At 37.8% G+C, this 27,582-nt stretch overlaps 3 protein-coding genes and 3 long non-coding RNA genes across 7 annotated transcripts; 2 read left to right on the top strand and 4 right to left on the bottom strand.

The window, feature by feature from the left end:
* Positions 1 to 4,462: 4,462 nt before the first annotated feature.
* On the bottom strand, positions 4,463 to 5,177 carry LOC149668300 (uncharacterized). The gene is made up of 3 exons (XM_089840896.1): positions 5,120 to 5,177; positions 4,731 to 5,053; positions 4,463 to 4,673 (listed from the first exon to the last, which is right to left on the bottom strand). Exons 1-3 carry the CDS (start codon positions 5,159 to 5,161, stop codon positions 4,463 to 4,465), a joined length of 576 nt encoding a protein of 191 aa, XP_089697022.1. The 5' UTR covers positions 5,162 to 5,177.
* Positions 5,178 to 5,317: 140 nt separating this feature from the next.
* LOC149668299 (uncharacterized) lies at positions 5,318 to 5,660 on the bottom strand. The gene is made up of 3 exons (XR_016368144.1): positions 5,604 to 5,660; positions 5,431 to 5,544; positions 5,318 to 5,371 (listed from the first exon to the last, which is right to left on the bottom strand). It is a non-coding gene; the product is annotated as an uncharacterized LOC149668299 (long non-coding RNA).
* Positions 5,661 to 5,727: 67 nt separating this feature from the next.
* On the bottom strand, positions 5,728 to 22,263 carry LOC149668296 (uncharacterized). 2 transcript variants are annotated; one of them, XR_016368039.1, is made up of 5 exons: positions 21,995 to 22,263; positions 21,476 to 21,910; positions 6,004 to 6,049; positions 5,832 to 5,928; positions 5,728 to 5,765 (listed from the first exon to the last, which is right to left on the bottom strand). It is a non-coding gene; the product is annotated as an uncharacterized LOC149668296 (long non-coding RNA). The 2 variants fall into 2 exon arrangements; XR_016368038.1 differs by having other exon boundaries at positions 5,730 to 5,928.
* LOC149668298 (uncharacterized) lies at positions 6,906 to 8,553 on the top strand. The gene is made up of 4 exons (XM_089840895.1): positions 6,906 to 6,969; positions 7,031 to 7,093; positions 7,144 to 7,844; positions 7,909 to 8,553. Exons 1-4 carry the CDS (start codon positions 6,906 to 6,908, stop codon positions 7,936 to 7,938), a joined length of 858 nt encoding a protein of 285 aa, XP_089697021.1. The 3' UTR covers positions 7,939 to 8,553.
* LOC149668297 (uncharacterized) lies at positions 12,480 to 14,890 on the bottom strand. Its single transcript, XR_016368037.1, has 4 exons — positions 14,706 to 14,890; positions 14,531 to 14,622; positions 13,099 to 13,210; positions 12,480 to 12,547 (listed from the first exon to the last, which is right to left on the bottom strand). It is a non-coding gene; the product is annotated as an uncharacterized LOC149668297 (long non-coding RNA).
* A 2,138-nt stretch (positions 22,264 to 24,401) lies between the features above and the next one.
* Positions 24,402 to 25,631, top strand: LOC149668295 (uncharacterized). Its single transcript, XM_089841309.1, has 4 exons — positions 24,402 to 24,781; positions 24,839 to 24,968; positions 25,147 to 25,434; positions 25,509 to 25,631. Exons 1-4 carry the CDS (start codon positions 24,701 to 24,703, stop codon positions 25,568 to 25,570), a joined length of 561 nt encoding a protein of 186 aa, XP_089697435.1. The 5' UTR covers positions 24,402 to 24,700; the 3' UTR covers positions 25,571 to 25,631.
* Positions 25,632 to 27,582: the final 1,951 nt, after the last annotated feature.

The raw sequence follows: 27,582 nt of genomic DNA, 5'->3' as shown, positions 1-27,582 counted from the left end.
TAGTAGAAGTGTAGAACCATTTTTAACCTCGTCCTAGAAGTGAAAAATTTCGCATTTCAGGCAAATATTATTTTATAATAGATTAATACAAATAAAGACTGAAGGAACAGATATAATATAAAAAGGACTTGGTTTGTCCAAGCCTAAAAAACAAAACGATAAGAGTTTTTTCCAGTTGACTGAAGCGCGGATATTTTATTTTTCTATATAATTTTAAAGACAATCTGTATTTTACTACTCTTTAATTCAATCTCCAGATTTTACTGGTAATGGATTTTTTTCCTATAAATTAATTGAAATAAAAAATTACTTAACTCAGATTTTTCATGATAAAATTTTACGAAAATGGAATTGTTGTTGAAAAATCTGAGATAAGATATTTTATTTCAATTAATTTATAGGAAATAAATCCATTACCAGTAAAATCTGGAGATTGAATTAAAGAGTAGTAAAATACAGATTGTCTTTAAAATTATATAGAAAAATAAAATATCCGCGCTTCAGTCAACTGGAAAAAACTCTTATCGTTTTGTTTTTTAGGCTTGGACAAACCAAGTCCTTTTTATATAATCTGTAATGTTTTCCACTTGTACGCTTTACATTTTATGATATCCACTGTGATCTTCGAAAAACGTGGGTTCGTACGGAACCATTATAAGTCAGGTATTTAAACTTTTTCAAAAAAGTCAGAGATAGGTCAGCTAGGGATTTCGTTTGGTATATTAAACGATGATTCGAGCAATATGGACCCACGTGTGATAAAGTGGACTTTGGTAAACACCTTAAAATGGTCAGGGATATTGGGATAATCTGGAAAAGTCAGGGACTTTAAATATAACAAGTTGGGAAAACCAAAATATTACCTCTCCGAGTCAAGAGGAGGCCTACTTACAAACTTATTTACCCAGATATGGAAATGTTTCTTTTTTTAAGAACAAATACTGAAGTTCATTTTATGAAATATTAAAGAGGTATACAAAGCATAGCGAATGTACTGTAAATCAGACGACATTTTACATCCAATAAGGATATACTTGTACACATTAAAATCATCCGATGGGGGAAAACGGGAAATAAAGAGATAAAACTTTGGAGGGATATTACTTTTACGTGTTTGTAGAGGCCCAAATTTTCTACTCCTCAACTGTATACCCTCTATGTTCAAAACCAGATTCACAACAGGGTTGCAGTGTAAACATGACACTTCTAACAGCGCTGAGCTCTACTGAACGCGGCCTAGATTTTCACCATGATGCTCTATTCAATTATAAAATCTAAGCCTGATTATTTAAAAGTGTATTTAACTTTCGGCTCACTCTGAACCGTTAATGTCTCTGCATTACAGAAACGAAAACCAAACCCAAGCGTTTACTTTTTGGTTCACTAGGCCTATTGAAAAAAAAAGTTCATTGGCCGACATAGTAGCGTTCTTCTCGTTATCAATAACGAAAGGATTATGCTATAAACAGATGTAGTATAGCTTAAGTAATATATAAACATCCATTTCAAAATATAATATAAAAAAATATTCTTGGGATATCAAAATGAAACAGAGGATTAAAGCTACAAAAGTACTAAATGCATCGTAATTACGAAAAAGATTTCCACATATTCACTTTATATTATGGAAAAAGTGAATATTAACACATCAAAACAAAGCGAACTGTTAAAGCGGCGCACTAGTGTGAAAACGGACAGACACACAAAGACAAAAAAATAGACTGCTTTTTAACTTTTCCGTATTAATTTTGAATTGAGAAACAAGATTATCTTAAATATTAAAATAAATATAATTAATATTTAGTATTTTCTTCGTTAGTTGTTCGCCTTATTGAGCGTTACATCGTTTTAAAAAAGAATAATTAAACAACCTTGAGAGACTTGACTATTATTGACGTTTGAAATGAAGCATCCTCCTGTTGCTTGGCCTTGCTCAAATAGGTAGTATATAAAGGATTCGAATAGCAGCTGTAGATAAGAAAATCGCAATTGCGTGAACCTTGGAGGAAGACCCCTCCATTGGAAGGCTAGACGTTTCTCGTAACCCTAGCCGATCGCCGCGTATGTCTTAACCTTAAGGGTGATGATGGAGTAGAAGCCAGGTGTACAGACTGGTGTCCATGTGGGATGGACAAAAACAAAGACCAGAAGATGGTGGTGTTAGAAGCCAGTTGTGCAGACTGGTGTCCATGTGGGATGGACAAAAACAAAGACCAGAAGATGGTGGTGTTAGAAGCCAGGTCTACAGACTGGTGTCCATGTGGGATGGACAAAAACAAAGACCAGAAGGCGGTGGTTTTAGAAGCCAGGTGTACAGACTGGTGTCCATGTGGAATGGACAAAGAATAGAAGATGGCGGTGTTTCGAAGCCAGTAAGTACAGACTGGTGTCCATGTGGAATGGGCGAAAGACTAGAAGATGGTGGTGTTTAGAAGTAAGTAAGTTCAGACTGGTGTCCATGTGGGGTGGACAAATGAACAGAGTTGTTAGACAGGCAATGGAGTAATAGCCTGTAAGTGGAATACAATTTCCGGGACTGTAAATGCGGTCTGGAAATTGAATACACGTTTGCTCCGATTTGGAAACTGCGAACGCGGTCACGTGGGTGTAACAACGGACAGACAGACACACAGACAGACACACAGACAGACAGACACACAGACACGTCGAAATTAGAACCTCTCCGTGACATACGTCACTCGGAGAGGTAAAAATTTGGTCCGAGTCCTGCAATAGTAGTTATCGAAATGATACTTAAAAATATTCATTTTTAAATTGAATAGAAGTGTAGCCTGTAGGCCTTTGCAAAAAGGCGAAAATAGTCGTGGTACGTTTTAAATATTGATGGTAATATTTTATTTCTATGAATATCAATCGTGATGATTTCTCATTTATATAAAAAGTACCTGTATTTAGTTTATCTAATAAGTAAATAAGCGAAAATAGCTCTAAACTGTTAATAAAAATATCACCATATTTTAAAATGGCAAAAAAACTAATAGTTTCTAAAATTTATTTTTTAAGTTTTGAATTAGGCCTAAGGATAAATCAACTAACAGTTACTATAAGTATAAGGATAAAAGGGCTTCTCAGCATATACTAGTTAAAAAAACAAGCCGTGATATTATTTTGTAAATACCTCTTAATATTGCGACTTTGTAGCATATATTTCATGAAATTACTCTTTAAATTATTTCCTAGTATTTTTAATACATATGTAAATGGCACTGTGCTACTAAAAATATCGGTATCGGGTTAAGCCATCTCTAATTTTATGAAAGATACTTTTTTATTTTAAAATATTTCAACTATTCTAGCTGTTACGCGAATATATGTTCAACCACCCTTGATCCACATTACCTTCGTTTCTAGGATATTAACCACGGTCAAAAGTAATATAAGAAATCTCCCGTAGGGAGGTTTCATATATTACTTCTGCCACGGTGTAATTGTACGTCTTATCGTTTTCTCTTTAACGATATGCGCTTCAACTTGGTGTAAAAATCTCTTCAGTGTCTTTCAAAAGTGTCTCTTAAGTATATTTACATTGACCTTAACGATACCCATCTCTCTCATTAAAGATTCATAAGCGATCTATCAAGTTAGTTTTTGTAAATATAATTCTGGTATTGTTAATAAAATCTGTTTAACACTAAGCCTTGGCTAAAAAATATCCCGAACTATTACAGACCAATTTTTATTTACGGTACATTTGGCGATAAATTGCGGTCGGTAGACGCGTGAGGGCGCGTGCTACGTATTGTCATTTGTTAACGAGGGTTTAACATGGATTTGCCTGTCCATGGGTTAGGTGGTCTGAGATTCCACTACAAACAGGCTCTCATTACATACCTTGTTTTCATTACGCTTGGTCGGTTATATTTACTTTTCGACCCTATTTCTAAATTAAACCCATCATGGAAAAACAAAGTAGCGTCAATAAATTGTGATGGCTTCACGATTTTTAGCGGGAAATTTTATTATCGAAGTCAAGTGGTGTGGCGCTTTCTCCCAGAAGATTAATTCTTTTTGCCCTTTGTCAATCCTGGCTCCTCACCAAAGTCCTTTATTCCGACAATTATTTTCGTTTCATTCTTTCGTAACAATGAATATTTTGCAAATTGAGAGTTAATTAAACAATAAGCTTCATCGTTACAACACTACAGTCAGTTTTGGGGTTTCCAATCCAGGGGAAGATAAGAAGTCGAGGATCTTATAAACCCTACAGGGGATTGGAAAGCTGGGTACATTGGCCATACAGAAGGTAAGACGCGGAAAAGGTTGAAAATATGAAGACATTAAGAATGCTAGTAAAATTCACACTCAAGTACAACTTTTTAATCTCAGTGACAATAGAAGTACATAATAAATGTCCCCTGGAGGTTAGGGTCGATTTAAAATGACGTAACATGTGGACGTCATTTCGAAGCGGTAAAGCTTTTTGAACTTAAGCAAAATTGGATTAAGCAAAGCGGTTGAAGATGATTTCGGTGATGACGGCGGCTACTGTTCCTGACAACAGCATGAAAAGCAAGAAGAAAGGAACAAAGACACTACTCAGGTCCAAATTAGTTGTGCTTTTCAACGGTCTCTTCCACGTGACTTGTTCAATTAAGTGATGCTTTTGAAATTCGAGATATTTGAAAACTTGCGTTTCGAACAAAGGTTCCAGACTATAATAAAACAGGCGTCAGGCCCTTGAATCATTCTACGATAAAAATAGTAAGGACCTCAGTTGGAGGTTTTCGTGCACTTGCGGTGAGCTTCTCATCCAGGAGGTGTTGAAAATCAGGTGTAGGTACTCGAAACCAACGTCTTGCTGCGAAAAGTAAAGACTTCCATTGTCCTCCAAGAGCTCGACTTTGCTCACGGAATCAGACGTCAAGAATTCTGCCATCATCCAAGTCAGATACATGTCAGTTATGATTAAAGCTTTCTCCCCGGATAGAATTGGATGGTATCCGTCAAACGACATATAATCCATAAGACTGGTGAAAATGTTCTCCTGATCTTGCGCGTCTAGCCATTCCTTAACGACTGGGTCCTGGGCTGCCTACAAATACGCACCAATGACGCCAGAAGAATAGAGAACTTAATTAACACGGCAACGCCTATTTACCAAATATTTCAAATTCTCTAGAGTTCCGGCTTCTTCTATCATTGTTGGTGGAATTCCCGATTTGATCAAGTCCGAGAGGGTGTCAATGCAGTTGACACCCTCAATTGTTCTATTGGCGATTGAATAAGAACATAAGGCAGGCTTGGCTCTACATGGGATCTCAGAACGCTTTACGGCGGAGAGGGCACGAGCGAGGCTTGGCCCATTTTTGTACATGTTAATGTTTTTCATAGGATTCATAGTTTCTTCTAACTAAAAATGATCATTATATAAGTAAAATTGACTTCAGTATCTATTTAAATTTAACATACACAAGGAAGCAACCGGATTTTGCAAGTTATTGGCATCTTGGTATTTTTAACAAGAGTGGTCAAAATCTTTTCTACTTTTTCAGGATTTTTTAGCAAAGCAGCTCCCATACCACCCTAAAATTTTTAAGTATTGTTATTTAATGTTATTTGTTTTTTTTTTATTAATTTTTTACTTTGAGAATTCTTTAGGACATCCCATATTTATATCTATTCCAGCCACATCATTCTGCCTGTTAAAATGTTATTTTTTTTATTTATTAGTTTATACAAGTGATGAAAATATATACTTACACTTTCAACGCTACTTGTAAGGCACGTTCTGGGTTGCATGTTCCCTATATTATTACGAATGCTTAGTAAAAGTTTAGAGAGATTGTTGTAAAAATTATAAGGTTTAATACGTTAACATTTGTAAAATTAATTGCTTCTTTTCATTATCACATGTTCGGAAGACTATGTTTTGATCATCATCAACATAGTCAACAGTACCCAAAACATCTAGAGCAATCGTTTCATAATTAAATTTTTTAAGTGGGGTATTTTTAATACATATTAGTTGAACAAGTAATTTACTATTTTCAATTCTTCGGCATTTTAATAATCGGTAATCAATCAGTTCCTGCAGGAATACATAGATTTAGTACTTGGAATCTTTAAGAGGCCATAGACCCCACACAAATATCTGATTGACTGTGAGGGGAAGCCATAGTTAGACCCGTATATATATCTATGGTCGAGACCTAACCGTTAAGAGACCCAAGTGAAACTAAAATTATCAGGCATAAAGGATAGTGATCATCTGCGTCATTGTAATGGAAACGAGGTGTTATGTTGTTAATGTTATTAAGTTTGTTAACCCTGTTTAAAGTCACAAATTATGGGAAAATCAACCACTAATATTTGGCGGTACTTTAATAAATCTACTAAAGTTGGCAAAATAACTGGAGAATGTTTTAAATCTTTAAAAGTTAGATAAATCACGGAGCTTCTATTTACAGGGAGAGGAAACTCGGACTTTCCCCCCTAGCCCTTAGCGTACCTCGGTTCTGCGCAACGCTTTCGCTCCTCGCGCGCACCCCGAGCCCATGTAAACAAAGTCTGACGTCATTTTCTTGGTGGAACTTCAATTCTTTGCCATTAAATGATGATTTGTACCGTGAATCGCTTCTGTAGCTACGGTATACACATTTCTCCTCATTCCCTCTAGTGCAAACTATTAGCCTGGAATCGCAGTCCATTCAAAATTTAAAAATTAAACCTTTAAAACACCAAGGCTTATGCCTTTCAACGAACTAGTGAAGGAGGCCATCTTCGTTGTTTACATAGGCTCCCTTTTTTGCCAGCGAAAACCGAGGGGGGTTAAATATGTGCCCCTTTTTATGGACAAATAGTGTCTACGTTTCCTAAGAGCGTTTACATTACTAGAGGGGGATGAAGTTTCCTCTCCCTGTAAATAGAAGCTCCGTGGTAATACCATGGTTGTTTGCTCTTCTCACTTTAAAAAAGACGATTATAAAACAATTCCGCAAGAACATAGAGGTAAGACACTTGCTGGAGTAATAAAATTTGTAGTAGTTTTAATTCTACAATTCTTTAACAGATCAGTTCAAATACCCACCGCGCCTAAGATCTTTGGCAATTCCATCCCAGAATCTGCCTATTCGTAAACATGACAGAACTCTTTGAAAAATAAAAACGGGGGAATGAGTTCAGATGATGGTGAGAATTTGAAAAATTATTTGTTTGCGGATCATGATCATCAAGTAGAGCAAATTGGTGTTAATAACCAACCCGATGACATAACTGAAAGTGAAGAAAATGGAAACAGTACTCGACTACGAGACACACCTGAAATTTGTGACACTGATAACAGTTCCTTAGAAAAAGGAATTATGGTGAACACATTAGAAGAACATAAATGTAAAGTGTCAGCTAGTTGCGGAATTTTGAAACAACAAACTGTAGTAGCTTTGACTGGAATTCAGTCAATGGAACTTTTTAATGAAATAGTTAAAATTGTTAGTGAAGAATATCCTAGTAAAAGTCCACTACCTGTAGCTGACGGAATTTTACTTACACTAATGAAACTTAAACTTGGTATTTCATATTCCGCTCTCGGAGCTCTTTTTGGTCTAAGCCAGCAGATAACTTCTAGTTATTTCAAACAAACATTATGCAAGTTAGCGACTGTCTTGGAGTCATCAGTTACATGGCTAGAGAAAGAAGAAATTGTGGAAGCTATGCCGCATTGCTTTAAAGAATACACTGATACAAGAGTGGTATTAGATTGCACCGAGGTATCTGTTGAAAAACCCAAGTGTTTAAAATGCAAGATCAAGACTTATTCTCACTACAAAGGGACCAATACTGTAAAAGTACGCGTTTGTGTAGCTCCATCCGGTGTGATCACCATGGTGAGCAGAGCATATGGGGGAAAGTCAACAGATAAACAAATAACTGAAGAATGCGGGGTCCTAGAACGATGCATACCATACGCAGACGCCATAATTGTAGACAAGGGGTTCGCTATTGAAGATCTTTGTAACGAAAGAGGGCTCAAACTAATTAGGCCACCTTTTCTAAAACGTAAAGCTAAAGGTCAAAAAAATAAAAAAGGGAACAATTCCCTAGAGAAGATGCTTTGCTTACGTCAAAAATTGCGTGTGCTAGGGTACACGACGTGGCTAAAAACACTGAATTAGGATAGGCAATAATTGTATACACTGTACATGATTCTGTTGGTTAAAGGTACAATGTGATAATTGCCTCATATTAACTATGGGCAATTTTAGCTATGGAGATATTGTAACCAAATATATCTGGAACAGAAAGAGGACCATGCCTATCGAATAAATTGCCAAAAGGTGAGCTCCCCCCAACGGGGGCGCATTCGCCGAATGAAAGAGAGAAACTTTCGAAATCATACAGCTAGTAGCCAGTGACGTGCGCTGCTAGTAACCAGTGACGTACTGTATATTTTTTGGTGGTATTATTATGTTGGCAATTTTATCTGTCTCTAAACTCCGTTAGCTGTGATAAGGCTAAGAGGATTGTGATTTTGGTAGTATATAAATAGTATAAAATTAAAATAATTCAAACTTGACAAATTTAGAAATATTTTAATTTCAAATGCTAATTTTTAAGTATCTATTATAGGGAGAAAGAATAGAACATGCTTTTTTTCTCGAGTTGAAATTAGGAGCATTATAATCACAAATTTAACAGTGTTTACTCTTGTTTAATATACATAAAGTCGGCTTTCAGGTCTGTTTCATAATCATCAGGAGTAAAATGATGGGAAAATATTCTAGCATTTTTACTTGAAATTGATTGTTTCATAAAGCAAGATGCATTTACTTAAGCAAGAATGTCTGATAATGTTATCAGAAGGAAATCTATGATAAGACACATCTTGAATTCTGGTTGACAAGAAAGTTGTTTGCCTTATACAAATCCAATACCTAATTACCGATAAGTTTAAGTCTATGCTTTGCCCGAATGTTGAAGTTGAACCTGATATTTGAATAACACATCAGCATCTGAGCTCAAGGTCCGTAAAACCGCAAAAGCTCTATGATCTGAGCTGATCCCATCTTGAAATTTAACTTATAATAAATAACCCTTTCGGATACAAGTCGTCAAGCTGCCGGTAGCCCGGTACCTTGGCCACCGGGCGGCGTGCCGGCCCGTGAATCTCGTCGTAATCCCTCTAGCCTCGTGATTGCCGTCGCCGGCTCGCCTCGGCTCTCCACAAAAAAGCTGGACTACATTCGGGTTCATGTTTTCGAACGCGACTACTTATTCCTAAAAAATCCGTAGCCAACTACGTCACGCGGCAGGGAATACATCGTTTTCTTGCCCCCCGGTGATTTTGAGAATTTACCTTTGTACAATAAGGCTTTATAAGCTAACCTAAATATAGCTTTTGCGATTTTACGGACCTTGAGCTCCCCCTTCCCCCAAAAATATATATCGAAACTAGGTCACAACACGCTAAATTTCCCCAGTCCATAATAGCTTAGCATCGAAACTGTGGGGTAGGACGTTTTAGAAAAGGTGTACGGTATTTCGAAATCCAATTTGATTTCTTCGGATTTCACTTGATTTCAAAATTTGATAAAGTCCGACGGATTTCATCGAATTTTGCGATTTTTTCCCGTGATTAAGACGGATTTTGGGATATTTCCCTTGATTTCGTCGGATTTTGTAATGGATTTCGTTTTTTCTTTACTGATTTTATGATTTCTTTACTGATTTTAAGATTTCGTTGCTGAATTCGGATTTTTTTATGGGATTTCGAAATCAGCAATGACCGACCCCTCGATCGAAAACACAGCCAATGCAAAGCACCAACCACGCACTATAGGTTGTGTCCCGAAAAGTGGCTTGGCCCGGCCAATTAAGACCATTAAGTACGCCGTGATTTAATATCGACCCCCCCCCCCCAACCTTTCCCTGCGTAATAATGACTCCGATATATCTTAATTAGATCTAGAATAGCCTTACGCGTACGTGTACGCCTAAGCACATACACTACACTACAATTCCAATAAATGTATGGAGGAAGAACAGGGTTTATACAACTTTTCGAAGAAAACAAATTTCCCTGAGTTTTCCAGGTTTTTCCCGTATATGGAGTATCCTATGGAGCAAATGTTAACGAACGAGAGTGGTGGGCAAATAGGACTATTACATACTCAGAGGGCATCCCCGTATCTCTATTAGAACCAGAGTTATAAGCCTTCAAAGTATAGTGTAATGTTAATCCTATGGAGGGTATGTTTGTTTACTTTTTGCTTAATTACTCGGCCCCTGTTTGTCGTAGCCCTACGTTTTTAGTATGGTTGGATGGGGGTCAAATAGGACTATAACATAATCAAAGGACATCCCCGTATCTCTAGTAGAACCAGAGTTATGAGCCTACAAAGTTTAGTGTAATGTTAATCCTGTGGAGGGGAGTATGTTTACGAACATTTTGCTTAATTACTTGGCCCTTGTTTGACACAAATTTCCCTGATTTCCCTCAATTTTACTAAGAAATTTTAAATTTCCCTGAGGTTTTTGTCAACTATTTTTTTCCCTGATTTTTCCAGGTTTGTATGAACCCTGAGGAAGTATGTTCCAAACACAAAAGGACACGCAATTGCGCTACAGAGAAACTAGGGAAAGTTTCAAGATGATATACCTATAGTTATTGAATATATTCAAGATGGGTTTTATCGTAGAACAGAATTTCAAGTGACTCAAATCAGGGATATTAGATGTTTTAAATTAAGAGGCATTAGAATTTTAAAGGGAGAGGGAAATTGTGGAAAGTTATCGGCGTGTGCCCTGTGCTATCGCCTTATTTCACACGCTGGAAATAAGGGTAAGGTAGAGCATAGCCAACTCAATCACGTAGGGGTAAGAGGTTCTATTTAGCAGACGCCATGCACTAAACCAATGGAGGGCGGTGCAGTAGTCCTTGATTATTTTAAACCCTAATTAAATGTACTAATTATAATTTGTAATAAGAGATCATAATTATTTTAATTTGAATTAGTTTTATGTTTATAATAAGACTGTTCCTTTAAGGTTACTTAAACTATCCCTTTAAAAATAGACAAAGGGACATTATAAGATGGAGGCTTATAAAACAAAGAGCTACTGAATGAGGAGGTCGTTCAGGTATAGGCTAAAGAATGACGGGCGGTGCAGCTAGGGATTACCGCATTACTGTCTGTGTAATGGTTTTCCATTATTATAGTGAAGGATAAGCTTACGAGCTCACAGGTATGCGACGTTACACTGAGAGAAAAATAACCAGTTTAAAATACAGGAAGTTCATGGAAACTGGTGTTTCCATGAATTTCTTGTCAAATTAACGGGATATTCCGTAATTCTAAAATATAGGTAGCAACATGTTATAAAAACAGGTTTTACGTTTGCCAAAACTGCATTTGTAGACTGGTGGTTTTAACTATCTTACCATTTGAAAACACACGTTTAAAACCAGTTAAAAATACAAGACATACATGTAAATAGCCAAGAAATTTTGCATGTTAATTATACCATTTTCATGTAATATTTACCGGGTCGGTGCCTCTCAGATTAACATTGAAAATGAGTATATTCTACAGCATTAGCTCATGTAACAATATCATGAGGGCTAATGATATATTTTACAGGATGAAAAACGTAACAATATCATGAGGGATATCGGTAGATTTTACAGGATGAAAAACGTAAAAATATCATGAGGGATATCGGTAGATTTTACAGGATGAAAAACGTAACAATATCATGAGAGTTAATGATATATTTTACAGGGTGAAAAACGTAACAATATCATGAGGGCTAATGATATATTTTACAGGATGAAAAACGTAACAATATCATGAGGGATATTGGTAGATTTTACAGGATGAAAAACGTAACAATATCATGAGGGATATTGGTAGATTTTACAGGAACCAAACTGCATTTTTTAATAGGCGTAAATCAGTATATTCTATAGCATAGGCTCGTATAACAATATCATGAGGGATATTGGTGGATTTTACAGGAACAAAACTGCAATTTTTGAAAGTGCTACACTTGTATATTCTATAGCATACGCTCGTGTAACAATATCATGAGGGATATTGGTAGATTATACAGGAACCAAAACGCAATTTCAAAAAGGTGTCCCTTTATAGTGCATTAAAACCCTTGTTTTATTTAGCAGTACAAAAACGTAAACTCTGTGAAATATTCCAGTAAAACCTCCCTTGAGAAAGTAGATTAAATTGTCAGGTGTTAAACTGCATAAAATAAGTACAGCTTCTGTAAATACTACAAAAATACTTATGTCCAGGTAAAAATGCATTAAGAGAGTTGACTAGAATTTTAAATATATTCCCTGTAAATTTCTTAACTCAATTTTCTAAATGTTATGAACTAACATGGTATTTCCACACAAAGCTGTAAATTCCAAAGATATAAAGTTGAACTATTCGAGTTAACAGATAAATTAAACAAAGCCTGTTGGGTTTAATGAACAATTTCAGTTTACAATAATGAAACTGTAATTCAAAGAAACATGACATTTTATTTTGAAAAGTCTACATTTGGTTTATTTAGAAGAGCCCAAGGAATTCTGAAAAGACAAACAATAAAAAGTTTATTATGGAGGGAAAGGTACTATTTTCTAATTATTGGAAGGCCATTGTAAGAAAGTGGGGATCCTTAGCTTCGTATTAATTTAAATGATTCCATTTTCCTGATTTGTTTTCACGTCTTAAAACATAATTATTTAAAAATCGTTTAAGATATCAACCAGAGGTTTTTGAGACTAATTTTAGATAATTCATAAAGAAATTAATAAATGATTTACTACAGCCTAAAATCGTCAGTAGCGTAAGTTTGCAATCACACGCTTCAACAACCCGCATGGCACTACGTCTAAAGGGAGCGTGAAGTTCCCAGGAAACCATTTTTGAATCGATTTACTTTGTTAAAACTAAGTCTTCCGTTAATTGAAATATGACTTAAAATAAATCGATAAAAAAATTTCTTTGGGCAGTTTATGCTCTCTTAAGAAAAACTCACGCGAGCGCAGCATCAGTCTACACTGAGGCCATTTTGGTAAAACATTTTTGAAACTTTTAAAAATTTATTTAAAAATTTAGGATTGAAAATTTAACTTACAGATTGTTATTCAGTCCAATCGATGTGAGATACTTTGTTCATTAACCCAGTGAGTTTTGAATTAATTGCAGTCTTAATCGTTGTACTATTTGTACTTATTTTTGCCAAATACCTGAAAATTAAATATTCATTGATTTATCACAATGGCATGATCTCATTTGCCAATTCCGTTAAAGGGAGGGTGAAAAGGAAAATAAAGTGATTTCAGAAGAAAATAGGGGAAAGTACGTATCTCTAGCTTTAGCTAGTGCAAGTCAACCCTTTCTCGTAAAAAAGCACTTGACGGCCCAATATTTGAATTCATCCAATCAGAGAGAGGCAACTTTCCGAGGGAAATTTTCTTACATAGGCTACCACATGTAAAATAACTTATACATAATTTAATGTAACCCCAAAAATTTAATATTCCAAAACTAAAAATTCACACCTAAAATTTAAAAAATTAAAACCTAAAAAAACCCAAAAACTAACGTAAAAAAAATCTGTTTATCTTTCTAAAATCTAAAAAAGGGTACTTTTCCACTATTATAATCCCTATCGAAGCTGAATAGCGGGTTGGTTCGAGAGGCCAAGCACCTCTCTCTAAACAGAATTTATAGAAAGTGTGACCAGCCCGTAATTCCCCTCCGAGTGTGGAAAACTTTCCATTCGTAAATTTTCGACTCCCGCAGGGGAAACGGTTAGCGAGAACCGAGGGGTCGGGCACTAGCCAAAATCCCATACATTTTCATCGAAATTCCAAAATCTTTAGATACGTCCTATAGAATACAGAATTGACAAATGAAAATCCCTCCTACATTATATTGCTTTCAAAATTCCGAACACAAAAATGCCATATGTCCGACCCCTCGGCAAGAACCCTTCCAACTTTTCCTAGAAAATCGTCAAGGTTGCCCCATTGTTAGTCTCCAACTCTCGATGCCCCTTTTTTGCTGGAAGTCGGTCGTCGGTCTTTAAACCATATTAGAATAAAATCCGCGATTTCCCGCCAAAAACGCAATCATGAAATGGCGCAAAAAAAGCCTTAACTCGACGCCTCGCGAAATCCTACGAGATACGTACTTCACCCTATTGGCCCCATTAACTTACTCGATAACTTTTACAATTATGTAGGGGAATTATTGGATAATAATATTCATTACAAATCCTGTGGACTGGTACACTTTTTAGGTCCGTCCCCTCGCTTAAACCCACCTTAAAATAGTCCGCCGAACACAAAGGGAAATTAACTTACTCGATAACTTTTATAAATATGTAGGGGAAATTCACCCCTTTAATCTAGATTTGATACTACATCCCACTTTTCAAAGTTTCCGATTTTCCCCAAACACAACGAGATTAACATAATAATTTTTCTACAATATTTCCTTTTGTCGGCGGTTATGAACATTTTTGATTTAACTTAAGAGCTGTAATTAAAGTTCTGACATACCTTTCTATCCGTTGAAGCGAATTGAAGTTAGGTGAAAATAAAGTTGACTTGAAGGAAAAATTCCACCGTGAAGAATATACCATATGAGCACACTGGAATATTTAATAAATTATATACCGGTATATTTATATTAAAATCACATTTCTGGATATAATTATTTTTCGGATGCAGGTACCTTTTGAATAATTATAGACGTTTCCAACCAGGTTCCTTTTTCCAGAAGTAAGTCAAGATCTCAAGGACTGCGGCGGGTGACGACCGATCGCGGAACACTGCTAAACTAGGCTAGTTCCTCTTTACCCTTCTGCAAAATTGCCTTTGATTGTGCACTGGGCAGCTTTTCTTTGCTTATACAGAAAAGCATTCCCACGTGATTCCACAACCAGCTTTCTACACCAAACGCCCCCCCCCCCACTTAACTCTCCAAAAAGAGGAATTTACCAATGCGTTAGAGGTATAGCTTAGTAGGAGGTCAAAACTTATACTGAAATTATATATATATATATAAAAAAAGACTTGTATTGGCCAAGCCTTAAAAACAATCGATAAGGTGTTTTTTTCAGATGGCTGAAGGTTCGGATATTGTTTTTTCCCACATTAAAAAATTAAAGACAATCAATATTTTACCACTATTTAGAAATACAAAACTAGAAGGATCCAAGTTCCGACATATGGAAAACCGAAAAAACTCAAGCTTTTAAATAATACACATAACCCCAAATCCCTTTCAATCATACCAAAAGTAAAACCCTTAATAATTTTTAATACCCGTTATACAACAACAACAAAAGTCATAACTATTCGAAGTTGTTGCCGGATAAGAGCAAAATTTATTCCGTCAAATTTCGCCCAAAAGTAAAAATAAGCAAACTATTTAATTTGTATAAAAAAACATATAAAAGGGAAATTTATTGTTTCGGTGTTGGCGAGACAGTCAAAGGAAAATAAATTTTAACTTGTCATAGGTATTTCTTGAAAAAGTAAGACGAACAGAAAGTTAAAATTGTCAAATCACGGTTAAGTGAATGTTCCCGTTTTCGAGATTTATTATTTTTTGTTTACTTTGTTTGTTGTTCAACTTGTTCCGATGCTACTTTTTTATTTTGTTATTTTTTACAAATTCTCTATTTCATACGTTTCACCACAACCTCCTGATCTCTTAGGCTTCACTCCTTGCTCAACCCTAGTGGGGGGTTTGTAACGATGAAATAGCGCTTCTATAGTTGCGTTGGAGATCTTCCGTGATTTCGCTTCTATGGTGGTTTTGAAGATATTCCCCTAAAAAACCCACACCTGAGAAGCGAAGGACTAACTAGCAAGAGCTTTTGTTTAGATTCTTGGAAGGAGGGATGTTATCGTAAACCATGTTAGCAGGGACTTTCACTGGCCTTAAAGGGAGGCTGAAGAGGAAAATGAAGTGATTTTTAATCGATTCTACTAATTATAAGACCTATCCTCGAGCCTATCCTGCATATAGCGAACAAAACTTCCAGGTCACGCGCTCAATGTCGCGTGCTACGGTTATTACATTACACGCAACATTTATCATATCTCGTGCTAAATAATGCTCGAAATAGAGCGTGCCACGTAACTTTTGTTCACTGAAAGGCAGAGCGTTACGCGATTGATCGGAGGGGCTTATTTAAAATTATTGATGAAATCTGAATCCATTTTTATTTTTAAAATCATTCAGAGGTATTTCCTGGATGTTTCACTATGCAGATAGGTCTTATTACTAGTAGAATAATCGATAAAAATAACTTATTTCCCACTTCACCCTCCCTTTAAAAGGTTTATTTCACGCTACTATTTGTGTGCCGGTCGAAAAGACTTTCCACAAATCATTGAAATATCTCTTAAAATGAATATATAAGGGGCATCTTATATATATATATATTATATCTCAATTAATTAAGCAGGATTAATTCTTTTTTGCGGAAACGGCAAGCCTTAGTGTTAAAAGTACAAGCATGAATCGTTTTCAACGAATTTATGTTGGTCCGGTTGTAAAAACGTGAAGTATTCCTTTAAAAAACAGGTATTTTCAGTAAAGTCTTAAATACAGACTTCATGTAAAAATACCGATAACAAGTAAAATTAACACATCTTAGCATGTGTTTTCTTAAAATCAATCCTCATGTAGAACATACTAGGGTTATTTTGCGGAAACGACAAGCCTTACTGTTAAATGTACATATATGAATCGTTTTCCACGAATTTATGTTGGTCCGGTTGTAAAAACGGGAAGTATTCCTTTAAAAAACAGGTATTTTCAGTAAAGTCTTAAATACAGACTTCATGTAAAAATACCGATAACAAGTAAAATTAACACATCTTAGCATGTGTTTTCTTAAAATCAATCCTCATGTAGAACATACTAGGGTTATTTTGCGGAAACGACAAGCCTTAGTGTTAAAAGTACAAGCATGAATCGTTTTCAACGAATTTATGTTGGTCCGGTTGTAAAAACGGGAAGTATTCCTTTAAAAAACAGGTATTTTCAGTAAAGTCTTAAATACAGACTTCATGTAAAAATACCGATAACAAGTAAAATTAACACATCTTAGCATGTGTTTTCTTAAAATCTATCCTCATGTAGAACATACTAGGGTTATTTTGCGGAAACGACAAGCCTTACTGTTAAAAGTACATGTATGAATCGTTTTCAACGAATTTATGTTGGTCCGGTTGTAAAAACGGGAAGTATTCCTTTAAAAAACAGGTATTTTCAGTAAAGTCTTAAATACAGACTTCATGTAAAAATACCGATAACAAGTAAAATTGACACATCTTAGCATGTGTTTTCTTAAAATCAATCCTCATGTAGAACATACTAGGGTTATTTTGCGGAAACGACAAGCCTTAGTGTTAAAAGTATAGGTCTTAAACGTTATTCATTAAATACTGTTAGTCACGTGGAAATAACTAAAGGTGGGTCTGCATAAAACACGATGATTTGCAGTGAAATCGTCATGACAAGTGTTTACGTAAATTTAACATGAATAATATTTGTTAAAACTACGATTTTTTCTCTCAGTGTACAGAGAAGACAGTTCTACAGAAGATGCATGCGTCATGGACTCATGGCTGCTGATAAGGATTGCAGTCGTTACCGAGGAGGATTTGCCATCGAACTGTAATGAACACCACTCTTCTTATAAGGAAGGACCAAAGAGGAACTACGTTATACCTTTTACAAAAGGTGCCATGGAATTACAAATACTGAATTATCAGTCTTTAGTTTATTAAAGGTTTAGAGCTTAAATTATTACTTGATCTAAACCCCTCTAATAAAACCACTAAGTCATAATAGAACGTCAGGTCATGATGTAACACCATAAGTTCATAAGATATGTTCATGTTCCATAAGTTTGTTTAATTAATCTCTGGTAACTTAGAAACTCAGCTTGTAATTTTGAAGTGAGTGAGTGAGGTCATAAGGTCATAGATTCGAGGATGTAAAGCGAGCGATGGGAGCCTGGTGAGTGGGGCGCTGCTGTCAAGGCCTAATTAGTAATGCAGATACTAAATAGGAGGACCTAGATGGAACTTGGTCCTGCATGCACAAAAATTAACCACTTGCACAGAGTGTAGTAAGGACTTCAATTGAGTTCTCGCTTAATTGTCGTTCTCCTTCTCGAACTAGTTATCATCTCGAGCTGCTGTAAGTCTCTCAGTAGCATTACTTAGCATTGAAAGTGACATACATATGGAAGGAACAAATCACTTATAAACTTATGGTAACACCAATTTAACTAGTGCCCTATAACTAGAACGATCATGTTGAGGATAATATGGAATTAAACTTCCTCTCTCACTTGTTTTTACTTTTGCGCTCCTTGAGAGCTGCAAAACTATTAGCTAGTCACCTTCCGGCTGGGAACCTATACCCCCTTTCTTCCCCAGTTTTTGGTGTGACCTTCTGCACCATATTTAAAGTCCCCCGTATTTCAAATTTCCCGCTCAAAAAACAGCATATAGACCTAGGTGGCTTCACAAATTTTATTTCAAATTAAATTTATGTATCGTGATCCCATCGCATGTAAAATTTGGGTCTCTCATAAAATACTCGACTCCGTTCAGGATACCAACTCCTTCTTTAACTCTCCAAGGATTTTAAAAACAAATACATCTGGATGAAGACACGCTCACACGCCATTTAAGAAAGCAGCTTAAACTTTCAGATTCGAATTCCCAGCCTACTTGTTCAATGACCATGTTAAGAGTGCATTATTTGTTAAAAATAATATTGTGTTACAAACAAGTTAATTCTACATTTCGAAAAAATGCTGATTTAACAACGTTCAAAGCTTCTGATAACTCGTAAAATCCTTCAAGGTCAGTTTCTACTACGTCACGCCGATCACGCGTACTTTTATAAAACCAGTCTCTTTGGTACGTGCACTGAACGCCCCCTGTGTGACGTCGACAAAAATAGTAAACCAATGAGTAAAACTATCAGCTGCCCAAACAATTTTACGAAGCGCAGCTAGATGGGCAACTCCCGTTTCAATCGAAAAAATTATGCATAAGGGGTTTCATACCGTTTCCCCCAGTGTTGCCAGGCCGTTGGTGAGTCAATAGATTGCATAGTGAAAGCCTAGCAGTTCAGTTTCACTCAGAGCAACCTGACTCGCAGAACTAGGGCCTAACAACACCGCACTGAAGTTTAAACCGAGAGAGGGGGAAGAACTTTCCACAGCCCCTTTATTGAAAACTATCAATGCCGCGCCAAATTGTTAAGTTGCTGTCTGTTCGTGTAACCGCGGCTTAAAAATAAATTCTAGGTTTATTGGTTCGTCCAGGGACACCAGCTAAAGGAAATTTGTTGACTCCGTAATTTTTAGCACGGGTGTCATTTATATGGACTCTTTGTTTTAGGCGAGATTGTCACGCCTAGCTTCCTTCCAAAGTAATAATAAATGAAGCATAATTACTCTATAGTATTTTGAAAAAACCGAGGGGACAGACACTGCGAACGCTTAACCCGGTTCACCCTGCAAAACCGCCTTTCAAATCGCTAAAGGAAATGAACTAATGCCCTATTACTAAGATAGCCAGTGAGAGCTCCTTTTGAGACCCTGTACTTGAACTCGAAACTTAAAGGACAAGCTCAGGTAACATAATATTATAGCCGCGTCAAGCCTATTTTATTCAGATTCGCGCGACATTATTAGTAGACTCGGGAGTCTCGGGCGCTCGCGCTTGGCTTCCGTCGTTCTCGAACTAGCTCGAGCAAGCCTCTAGCATTACGAAGTATAGGTAGTGTCATCCTTACGGAACATATCGCTTCTAAACTTAATGGTGTCTACAATCATAGACGGGAAACACTTCCCGGTATTCAGATCCTTATAAGACCGAGTAGACTATCGATAATATGAAAGCGAACGAGAGACAAAAGCGGGGTCCATGACGTACCGCTTGCCAGGCGCAATCGTCACACTCAATTGTTGAAAGTGCAGCTCAATGTCGATATCTTTTCAGGGTGACCTAAACCTTAATCCAATGACCAGATCGTATTTTACCGCAACACACCGTGATGGCACCCCGTATTTTTCAGAGCCAGTCATGTACGTTGACAATTACTTGTGGTCTGAGCGTCACGAGAAGGTTCAACGGGTAACGCCGGGAGCCTTGAACGACCTCGGATTGCTTTCTCCCGTGGTATGTCATGCCTCATCTTGGAGGAAAGAGTTGTATGGACCGAGGGTATCTCTAACGTACTTCCATCAATGGCAATCATGTCCTATCCAGAATGCTCGTGGCCCCAACCCCCCGCAAGGTCCTCTGGGAGACGTTCATCACCGCGTTGTCCACCAACGAGTCTACTACGTCCCACTCTTTCGTCCTAGGTCTCACTTGACAAAAAACTAAAGGCTTCCATTCCGCGACCGCAGATCTGGTGGGGTGTCATCGTAGCCTGCTTCGCCATCACGGCCGTTGAGACCATCCAGAGTGGATTAAGAGAACTGAGAATCACTCCTCATCGCATCTTCAACATTCTATCTCTCTACTTCGGAGCCCTCTTGGCGAAAGGTAGCGTATGGCGTTTAAACGTATCAATCCTCTAACCATGGACCTTGTCGGCAACTTGACCCTCATAGTATTCGCGGCGTTAAAGGGAGGGTCAAGTAGAAAATCAAGTGATTTTCTCAATGTTAAGGCATTTCCCTATTTTTGCGTCGCTCAGCCTTATCCGGAAGGTGATACAATTAGGCCAATAACAACGCTAGGGTCGACGGTTCTAGCAAACGCAGCCGGGGTCTACGACTATTGGGAGTGCGCGCTGGGGAGATAAACCGGATGTGAGGAAGCGCTTTAGAACCACGAAATAATTCCTCCTTGACGCGTTTTACATCAGCCGCTGACGTCAATTACTATTAGAGCCTAGTAGGTATAGGTAATAGAATGGCTAGGAGGCAGGTATGCAGGTATAGCGTTTCGGACAGAGGAAATACGGGTTGGACGTGCTCCTTCCTTCTGACCATGCACGGCGTATCAAAAAGCACGAAGAACTTATATAATGTAGCGAGCGGCGTTGCCGGCAGTTTGATGCATTCATTAGTATATTCGTTTCCAACCAAATATTACATATGGACAAACAAAAGCCGCAGTTGGACCAGCAGGTTCTTTTCTGCCTTTGTATTTCACTCAAATCTGACTAACAAGTACTAGGCCTACAAAATAAATGGAATTATGATTGTTTATATTCCACAGAATGCTGTCAATAGCCTAGATTTTGAATTACCAGGGATAGATTTAATTTGAGAAGTAGGAATGGAGAACAGAGTAATATTTGGACGCGCGTCAAAGTACCGGACCCCCTTCCACGGGACGGAGGGGGGGCGTATGAAAGAAGAGGCGGAAGGGTCATAGCGATAGAGGAAAGAAGGAATTACGTCACTATTTTTCGACGTCCCCGTCAGCAACGTCATCAAAACGTACCTGTTTAAGTGAGCCAATAAGATAAAAGATTCTACGAGGAAATCGGCTGTATAACGGGTACTGGGTAGACAGTTTCTTCGATCAGCGGTTTCTGGCAATTCGAGTACGCTGTTGAGACGTAAACGAAAGCCAATTTCTCGTCAAAAGCTTGAAAAAAGCTCGAGGACATTTTTCGTCCCGATGAAGTTGATGGCCAGGGCCTTTCTACAATAATTCAAGGGATTAGAGCGCAACACGCTCTCGAGTAATAAGAAGTAACTTGAGCGGTTCGTTGAACTTTGTGGTGGCGGCCAAATGGAAGACGATGGAAGCGTTTCGCCGTAACATCTCCCTGTCCGACACGGACAATCCGAGTCCCTCTTGCGAGACATCTCCCCAGACGGCAACTACCTTGGACAGGGCTTCCGGTCTTTTCTCTCGAAGACGGTCGAAGACCTAAACGCGAGCAGGCACCACCACCACCACCACCGTCCGTTATACGCGCGTCTTACAATTAGGGTTGAAAATGCGCCTTCATACCTTCGATTTGAGCAGATTTTTCAGGCGATCTTCACCCACTGGATCGGTGTCTCTGGAACCTTTGGGCCGAATTAGAACGTAGGCGTTCTTGACAAGAGGACACGAATAGAAAATCTTCTCCAAAAAGATCTAATCGAAATGAAAACATCTTTTAATCGAAGTACAATCGATGGTGGTCGAGCGATATCGCGTCACTCTATCGGCATCATCGCGAGTGAAGGGATCAGGTTACCCCGATTTGGGAAAGATTATGATTTTCTTGGCGAGAAAGCCAGTTACCCCCGTGATGAATACTCCCTTGTTGTCATAAAAATCTAGTACTCCTTGCCTCTGTCCGTCCATAGCGAAACCAATCGAAGAAGTGACTAGGAAAGGCGATTAATTAATTAACTATTAATTATTTATATTATGGTTAATCGCCATTAAGAAATATGGAGAGTTCCACGCGCAGGACATGATACTACTCGGAAAAAGCCAGTTGCTCGGATTCCTCGACGTTATTCTTCAGTTGAAATTTCGAAAAGAACTTTCATCATTTTGGAAATGTATCTTTTACCGCGTTTTCATCAATTGATTTCGACATTTTTACCACGGCGTTGACGCGTTTCTCGGTTTTTGTACTAGGGTAATGGCAGCGCCTGACCGAAGGCCTTACCTTAGACTGCGGGAAGATTACGTCGAGTGTCAAGACGCTTTCTCTCCAAGCTCTCAATCGAAACTGAACTTGTAATATTTTTGGGAGAGAAAGAGATTCGGGGAGAGGGTTCGAACTTCGAAACGCCTTGCAAAAAATGCAAACTACGTTTAAACGTAATTACTAATTTCGTCATACTTTTTGCCAAAAGCGAAAATTCTTTAGTCTGTCAGAAGTCAATCATTCGACGTAAATAACTAAAGTTTCGCTTTAAATTCAACGTTAAAAGTAAATATCTCGAACGAGAAGTATGGCGCGCGCGTTACGTCAGCTTCAACTTTCGAACTACATTTCTTAAATCTTTTTTAATTTTGAATATAATCATATAATAGATAATAATTAGAAAAAGTTCTAGGAGGAATTAACCTTGAAAGCCTTAGGCGCTCTTTTGTGGCAGCAACAGCCAGCCGTAATTAAGCCAAATCCAAATAAACCTTATTTACTGATAATAAGATGGATGGGCGGCGTAATACGGCGTCCAACCTTTGACCCACGATACTTCTTGATATCAACAAAGATCTTAAAATTGGAACTAACTGAAATTATAAGTGCCGCGAAGGGCTTGGGAGCAATCTGACGATCACGTAGCCACTCGCGTACCAAGTCGCCAAAGAAAGTACCGGCGATCTGACTGATTCTGGAGGATTACTCGGTTCTATGAAAATAATGGAATGTGGTTTTCCATTACACCGGTCACTTTGAAGCTGTTTATTGTTGGGACACCGATTTTACCCGAAACGTACCACTCCTCTACCCGTCTCCCATTGTTAGCCCGTCTTAATTTTTCCAAGGTTGGCAATTTCTCGCGAGACCCGCTCTCTATCGCGTATCCGACCCCTCGCTTTGAAAAAAAAAGAAAGAAATGTTTTGAGAAGAGATTGCAATCTAGTTTAGTCAAAGGTCTTTGTGAAGGGTAAAACCCGAGGGGCTCGTCACTACGCCTCCGTGGTGGTCATCCCCAGACGGGCCCCTCCTCCCATCATACACAAAATGGATAATTTAAACCTCCCCCGGGTTTTTCAGGGGCGAACCCCCAGCAGCATCAGCCAGCGCGTGGCGCCGAAAACAAGATAGAGAGAGACTGAATGTAATAAGTCAGTCAAGGTCCGGGATAAGAATAAAATAGGGGTGGTGGTATTCCCTTTACTGCATGGTTGTTTACCAGGTAGATTTTTGAAAAGACGCTTTACAAGTGGAAAAGTACCCCGCTCCCTCTATACAGAATGTAGCCCGAAATCTTATGTCGCAATGAAATATAAACTGCGAAAGTTGAGGGGTTTGGGGGGGAACTACTTCTCATCGACTATTCATTTGTGATTTTCTCTCGTGTTAGGAAATTCTTCCACGAGACGTGACAGTCATTTCAAAAAGGCGGAAGATTCCTAATTGGAATGCAAATTATATCCAGGATACCTTGAATTAATTAAATAGTAATAATTAGGCTAGGGAATTTAAATATGGACTAAAACGTTAGGAAGTTTGATTTCTCGGGTTGACAAAAACTGCAATCATGCAACTGGTTTAAGCGCGGTGTTCCGCTTTACGAGAAATACCAGGAATACGTATTTCTTGAAGATTCGACTTTGTTCATGACAAATCATATCCTTAAAATCGTTGCCATTTATAACGTTCTTTTGTTATAGGCTTAAAAATATTATGGGAAAATGTAAGAAAATCATCTGAAAATATATAGTTTTAAAAGTAAGCCGCGGGAACTTGAAGATCTGAAAATTGATTTAAGATTTAATTCATCATTGAGTCGCTTTCAATGTTCGCCTATTTATCAAAAAACCCACTGTTTTTTTACAATCTTTCTGGAACAAAGCCGACTTAACGTGACGCAATACTCTAATTCCGAGTACATCCCTTGATGGGAAACTTCCGTTTTCCACCTCCCGGATGTGTCATCCATATCACTCGTACACGAGACGCGAACATTTGTCAGGCTGACGCGATCTATCTAGTTTAAAAGCGGCTGTCTTTCTTAATTTCAACTCATTTTAGACAGTACAATGTTGCATTCCATCATTTGCGTCTTGTTCCTTAGCTCCTTTCAACTCTTAAACGCCTTGAATCAGACGGATAATTATTTCGTAGGTTTCGTTTAGTACACGTTGACGTTGGCGTTTAAATTTAAAGGTACATTTCAGGATGAATCGAAATACGTCGAAGAAGTTCGACGTCACATGCAAGAGGTCAGAGACCAATTTGGTGACGAACTGAAGGACACCTACGAGCGGGACATTACCGATTATATTCGTCGACGCAAAAGATCGAGTAGTACGAGCACTTCGGTTTCCCACGCATTTAATCACGCATAGTTTATCGGTACCAATACCTCAAAGTAGCTATAGTTACCAATTTGAAAATAATCTACTTCTAGGGATTGGGACCGATCAACGAGTCGTTGTTGCGCGACATAATAATAATCTGGCTAAAGACGAATTTCTTTTGTCAGTTGGCAAAGGTTGCGATTTGCCTAAGCAAATCGGTATTAACGACGCTTGCATGTGTCAATCGGGACCTCACAAAACCATGGTCGAGTTGGAAATGATCAACGGAGATATATCCGGCAACACCGTAAATCAAACGAAAGATAAACTCGGGAAACATATTTTAAATCATTTCATTCATTGGTATATAGTTGCAAATACCGTGGTGCATTTCCATCGACAAATGCAGCAGTTCTTGCTCTTCACCCACGCACAAATGCGTCGCCGTCGACAAAGAGATGGTCAAAGTACCGGTAAGTACGCGTCTTCGAGTCGCGACCTTAAAAGGCCCGGAAGGTTTCCATTCTAAGTCCCACCCAAAACTTAGATGGAAGTCAATTAGAGACAAATATGTCCGAGAAAAGAAAATTATGGAAGGACAGATATTGAGCGGCAGTGGTTGTTCGAGCAGAGAGGTATGGGACCTCTACGAAAGCCTTCATTTCCTTAAAGACTCGATTAGCCACAGAAAGTACGTGAATACAAGAAAAATAAACAGCTAGATTTAACGATTCTTGTTTCCACGCAGAACAATTAACAATATGTCTCAAGCAAATAAAGACGAGGCGGCCGATAAGAATCCTGATAAGCCAGAAGATAGTCATGAGGAAATGGTTTTTGAACATGAAGATGAGGACTTCATTATCGAGGAGCCAATTAATGAGGCGGCAAATGCGCTGTCCGATGCTGACCAAGGAAATAACAGTTTGCCTAAGCCAAGAAAAACCAGCTCTACGTCTAGCTTGAGTGCAAGTGACAGTCGGCCCAGTACGTCTTCAAGCAAACGTGAAAGTGAAGAAACATTTATGAAATCAGCCAAATATAAAAAGCCAAAACAAAAGGTTGATGCCTATGAACAAACGCTCCTAAATATTTGGAAAGAAAATACAGGTAAAATCAATGCTAGCTCCTGCAATGCCATCCCAGAGGATCCGGATCGTTTATTTCTGTTGAGCCTAGAAAAGGATTTTAAATCTTTAAATGATAAAAACAAAAGAAAAGCAAAACATGCACTCATGCAAGTGCTCGATGATTTGCTTGAAGAGGAAGAACGTGACAAATTGGCAGAGCAAATTAATTAATAATCTGTATTTTCATAATAAAATTATTTTTATTAAATGAGTAATCTTTAACGTCCTTGGTATTCCATTTTACCATTAATAGTAAAATATTCCTTATAAGAATCTCTTATCTGTATGGCTCCTCTTCTACATGCTCTACCTCCTTGCCGAAGAAGCCCGGTCATATTACTGTTATGGTTAAGTCTCCATTCCCCTTTGACCAAATTTCCATGTTCATCAATATGGTCACCGTACTTGATTGGACAATACAAACGCCTATCAGTTTGTTCTTCCTTCGTCATCAAGAAGTTGTGCAAACATACTGCAGCTTTTACAACAGCCTCAGCATTCACTGGGTCAAGAGGTATAGGGCTTTGCAAACATCTAAATCTAGAACTGAGAATCCCAAATGAATTCTCAATGGTCATCCTAGCACGAGACAATCTATAGTTGAAAGTTTCTTGATCAGCTGGGAGATTTCTGCCAGCATAAGGGCGCATTAAATTGGGTTTCAGGCCCATTTTCTTAAATTTTTCTTGGTTGCGGAAAGAAATTTTCATCTTCAATTGCTTTCCCCAACTCTGAACCACCAAAAACACCTCCATCACTTATTAGACCGAAATTTCCAATGTCTACAAATGTAAATTTATAATATGCGTCGCACACCGCCATCAACACAATACTGTAGGTTCCTTTGTAGTTGAAAAACATAGAGCCAGAATTAGGAGGTGCGACCAATTCAATATGTTTTCCGTCCAAGGAGCCAACACAATTAGGGAAATTCCACTTTTGAAAATAATTTAACGCGGATGTCATCATTGCTTTTTTAGTCATTGGTGGAAGATATATTGGCTGAACTGCATTCCATATGACGTTACAAACATTTGGTACAATTTTAGCAACGGTTGATTTACCAATTCGATACGCTAATGACAAAGATCGATAGCTATCTCTAGTTGTCAAATACCTATAGAAACGCTAGTAAATTTACAACCAATTCAAATAATTAAACATAATACAAATATTACCTCAATGTGATGTAAAGTCTTTCTTTAGCAGATATGGCTTTTCGGTAATGGGTGTCTTGTTTAGCTAAATTATCTTTAACGAGACTCAATAAATAATCAAATTGGCTGGGTGTGACTCGAAACACTTCTCTGTACATATTGGCATTATGATATTCATAGCAAATTCTCATTTTCGGTATTAAATTGTGGAAGTCACCATCTACAGGTCGGTCCTGAAACACTTCTCGTACCCATATTCTTCTCTTTTTTTTATTCGATTACGGTGATTTAATATCAGAAGAGAAGCTATTACTTTATTATTGAAACTTAAAAT

Source organism: Phalangium opilio, unplaced genomic scaffold, assembly GCF_054372755.1.
Source record: "Phalangium opilio isolate 3A_F unplaced genomic scaffold, DU_Popi_V2 ptg000056l_1, whole genome shotgun sequence".
In the NCBI taxonomy this organism is placed as follows: Eukaryota; Metazoa; Arthropoda; class Arachnida; order Opiliones; family Phalangiidae; genus Phalangium; species Phalangium opilio.
The sequence above is the reverse complement of the archived record's forward strand: the minus strand, read 5'-3'. Positions and strand labels throughout refer to the sequence as shown.

Excerpts from the sequence above, each read along its gene's own strand:
- LOC149668300 (XM_089840896.1), bottom strand. The coding sequence starts at position 5,161 with ATGATAGAAGAAGCCGGAACTCTAGAGAATTTGAAATATTTG. Across the intron at positions 5,054-5,119 it reads TAGAGAATTTGAAATATTTG|GCAGCCCAGGACCCAGTCGT; the intron begins GTAAATAGGCGT and ends GCGTATTTGTAG. Across the intron at positions 4,674-4,730 it reads CACGAAAACCTCCAACTGAG|TCTGGAACCTTTGTTCGAAA; the intron begins GTCCTTACTATT and ends GTTTTATTATAG.
- LOC149668295 (XM_089841309.1), top strand. The coding sequence starts at position 24,701 with ATGTTGCATTCCATCATTTGCGTCTTGTTCCTTAGCTCCTTTCAACTC. Across the intron at positions 24,969-25,146 it reads TCGACGCAAAAGATCGAGTA|TTGGCAAAGGTTGCGATTTG; the intron begins GTACGAGCACTT and ends TTCTTTTGTCAG. Across the intron at positions 25,435-25,508 it reads AAGAGATGGTCAAAGTACCG|ATGGAAGTCAATTAGAGACA; the intron begins GTAAGTACGCGT and ends CCCAAAACTTAG.
- LOC149668298 (XM_089840895.1), top strand. The coding sequence starts at position 6,906 with ATGGTTGTTTGCTCTTCTCACTTTAAAAAAGACGATTATAAAACAATT. Across the intron at positions 6,970-7,030 it reads AATTCCGCAAGAACATAGAG|ATCAGTTCAAATACCCACCG; the intron begins GTAAGACACTTG and ends ATTCTTTAACAG. Across the intron at positions 7,845-7,908 it reads CATCCGGTGTGATCACCATG|AACGATGCATACCATACGCA; the intron begins GTGAGCAGAGCA and ends GCGGGGTCCTAG.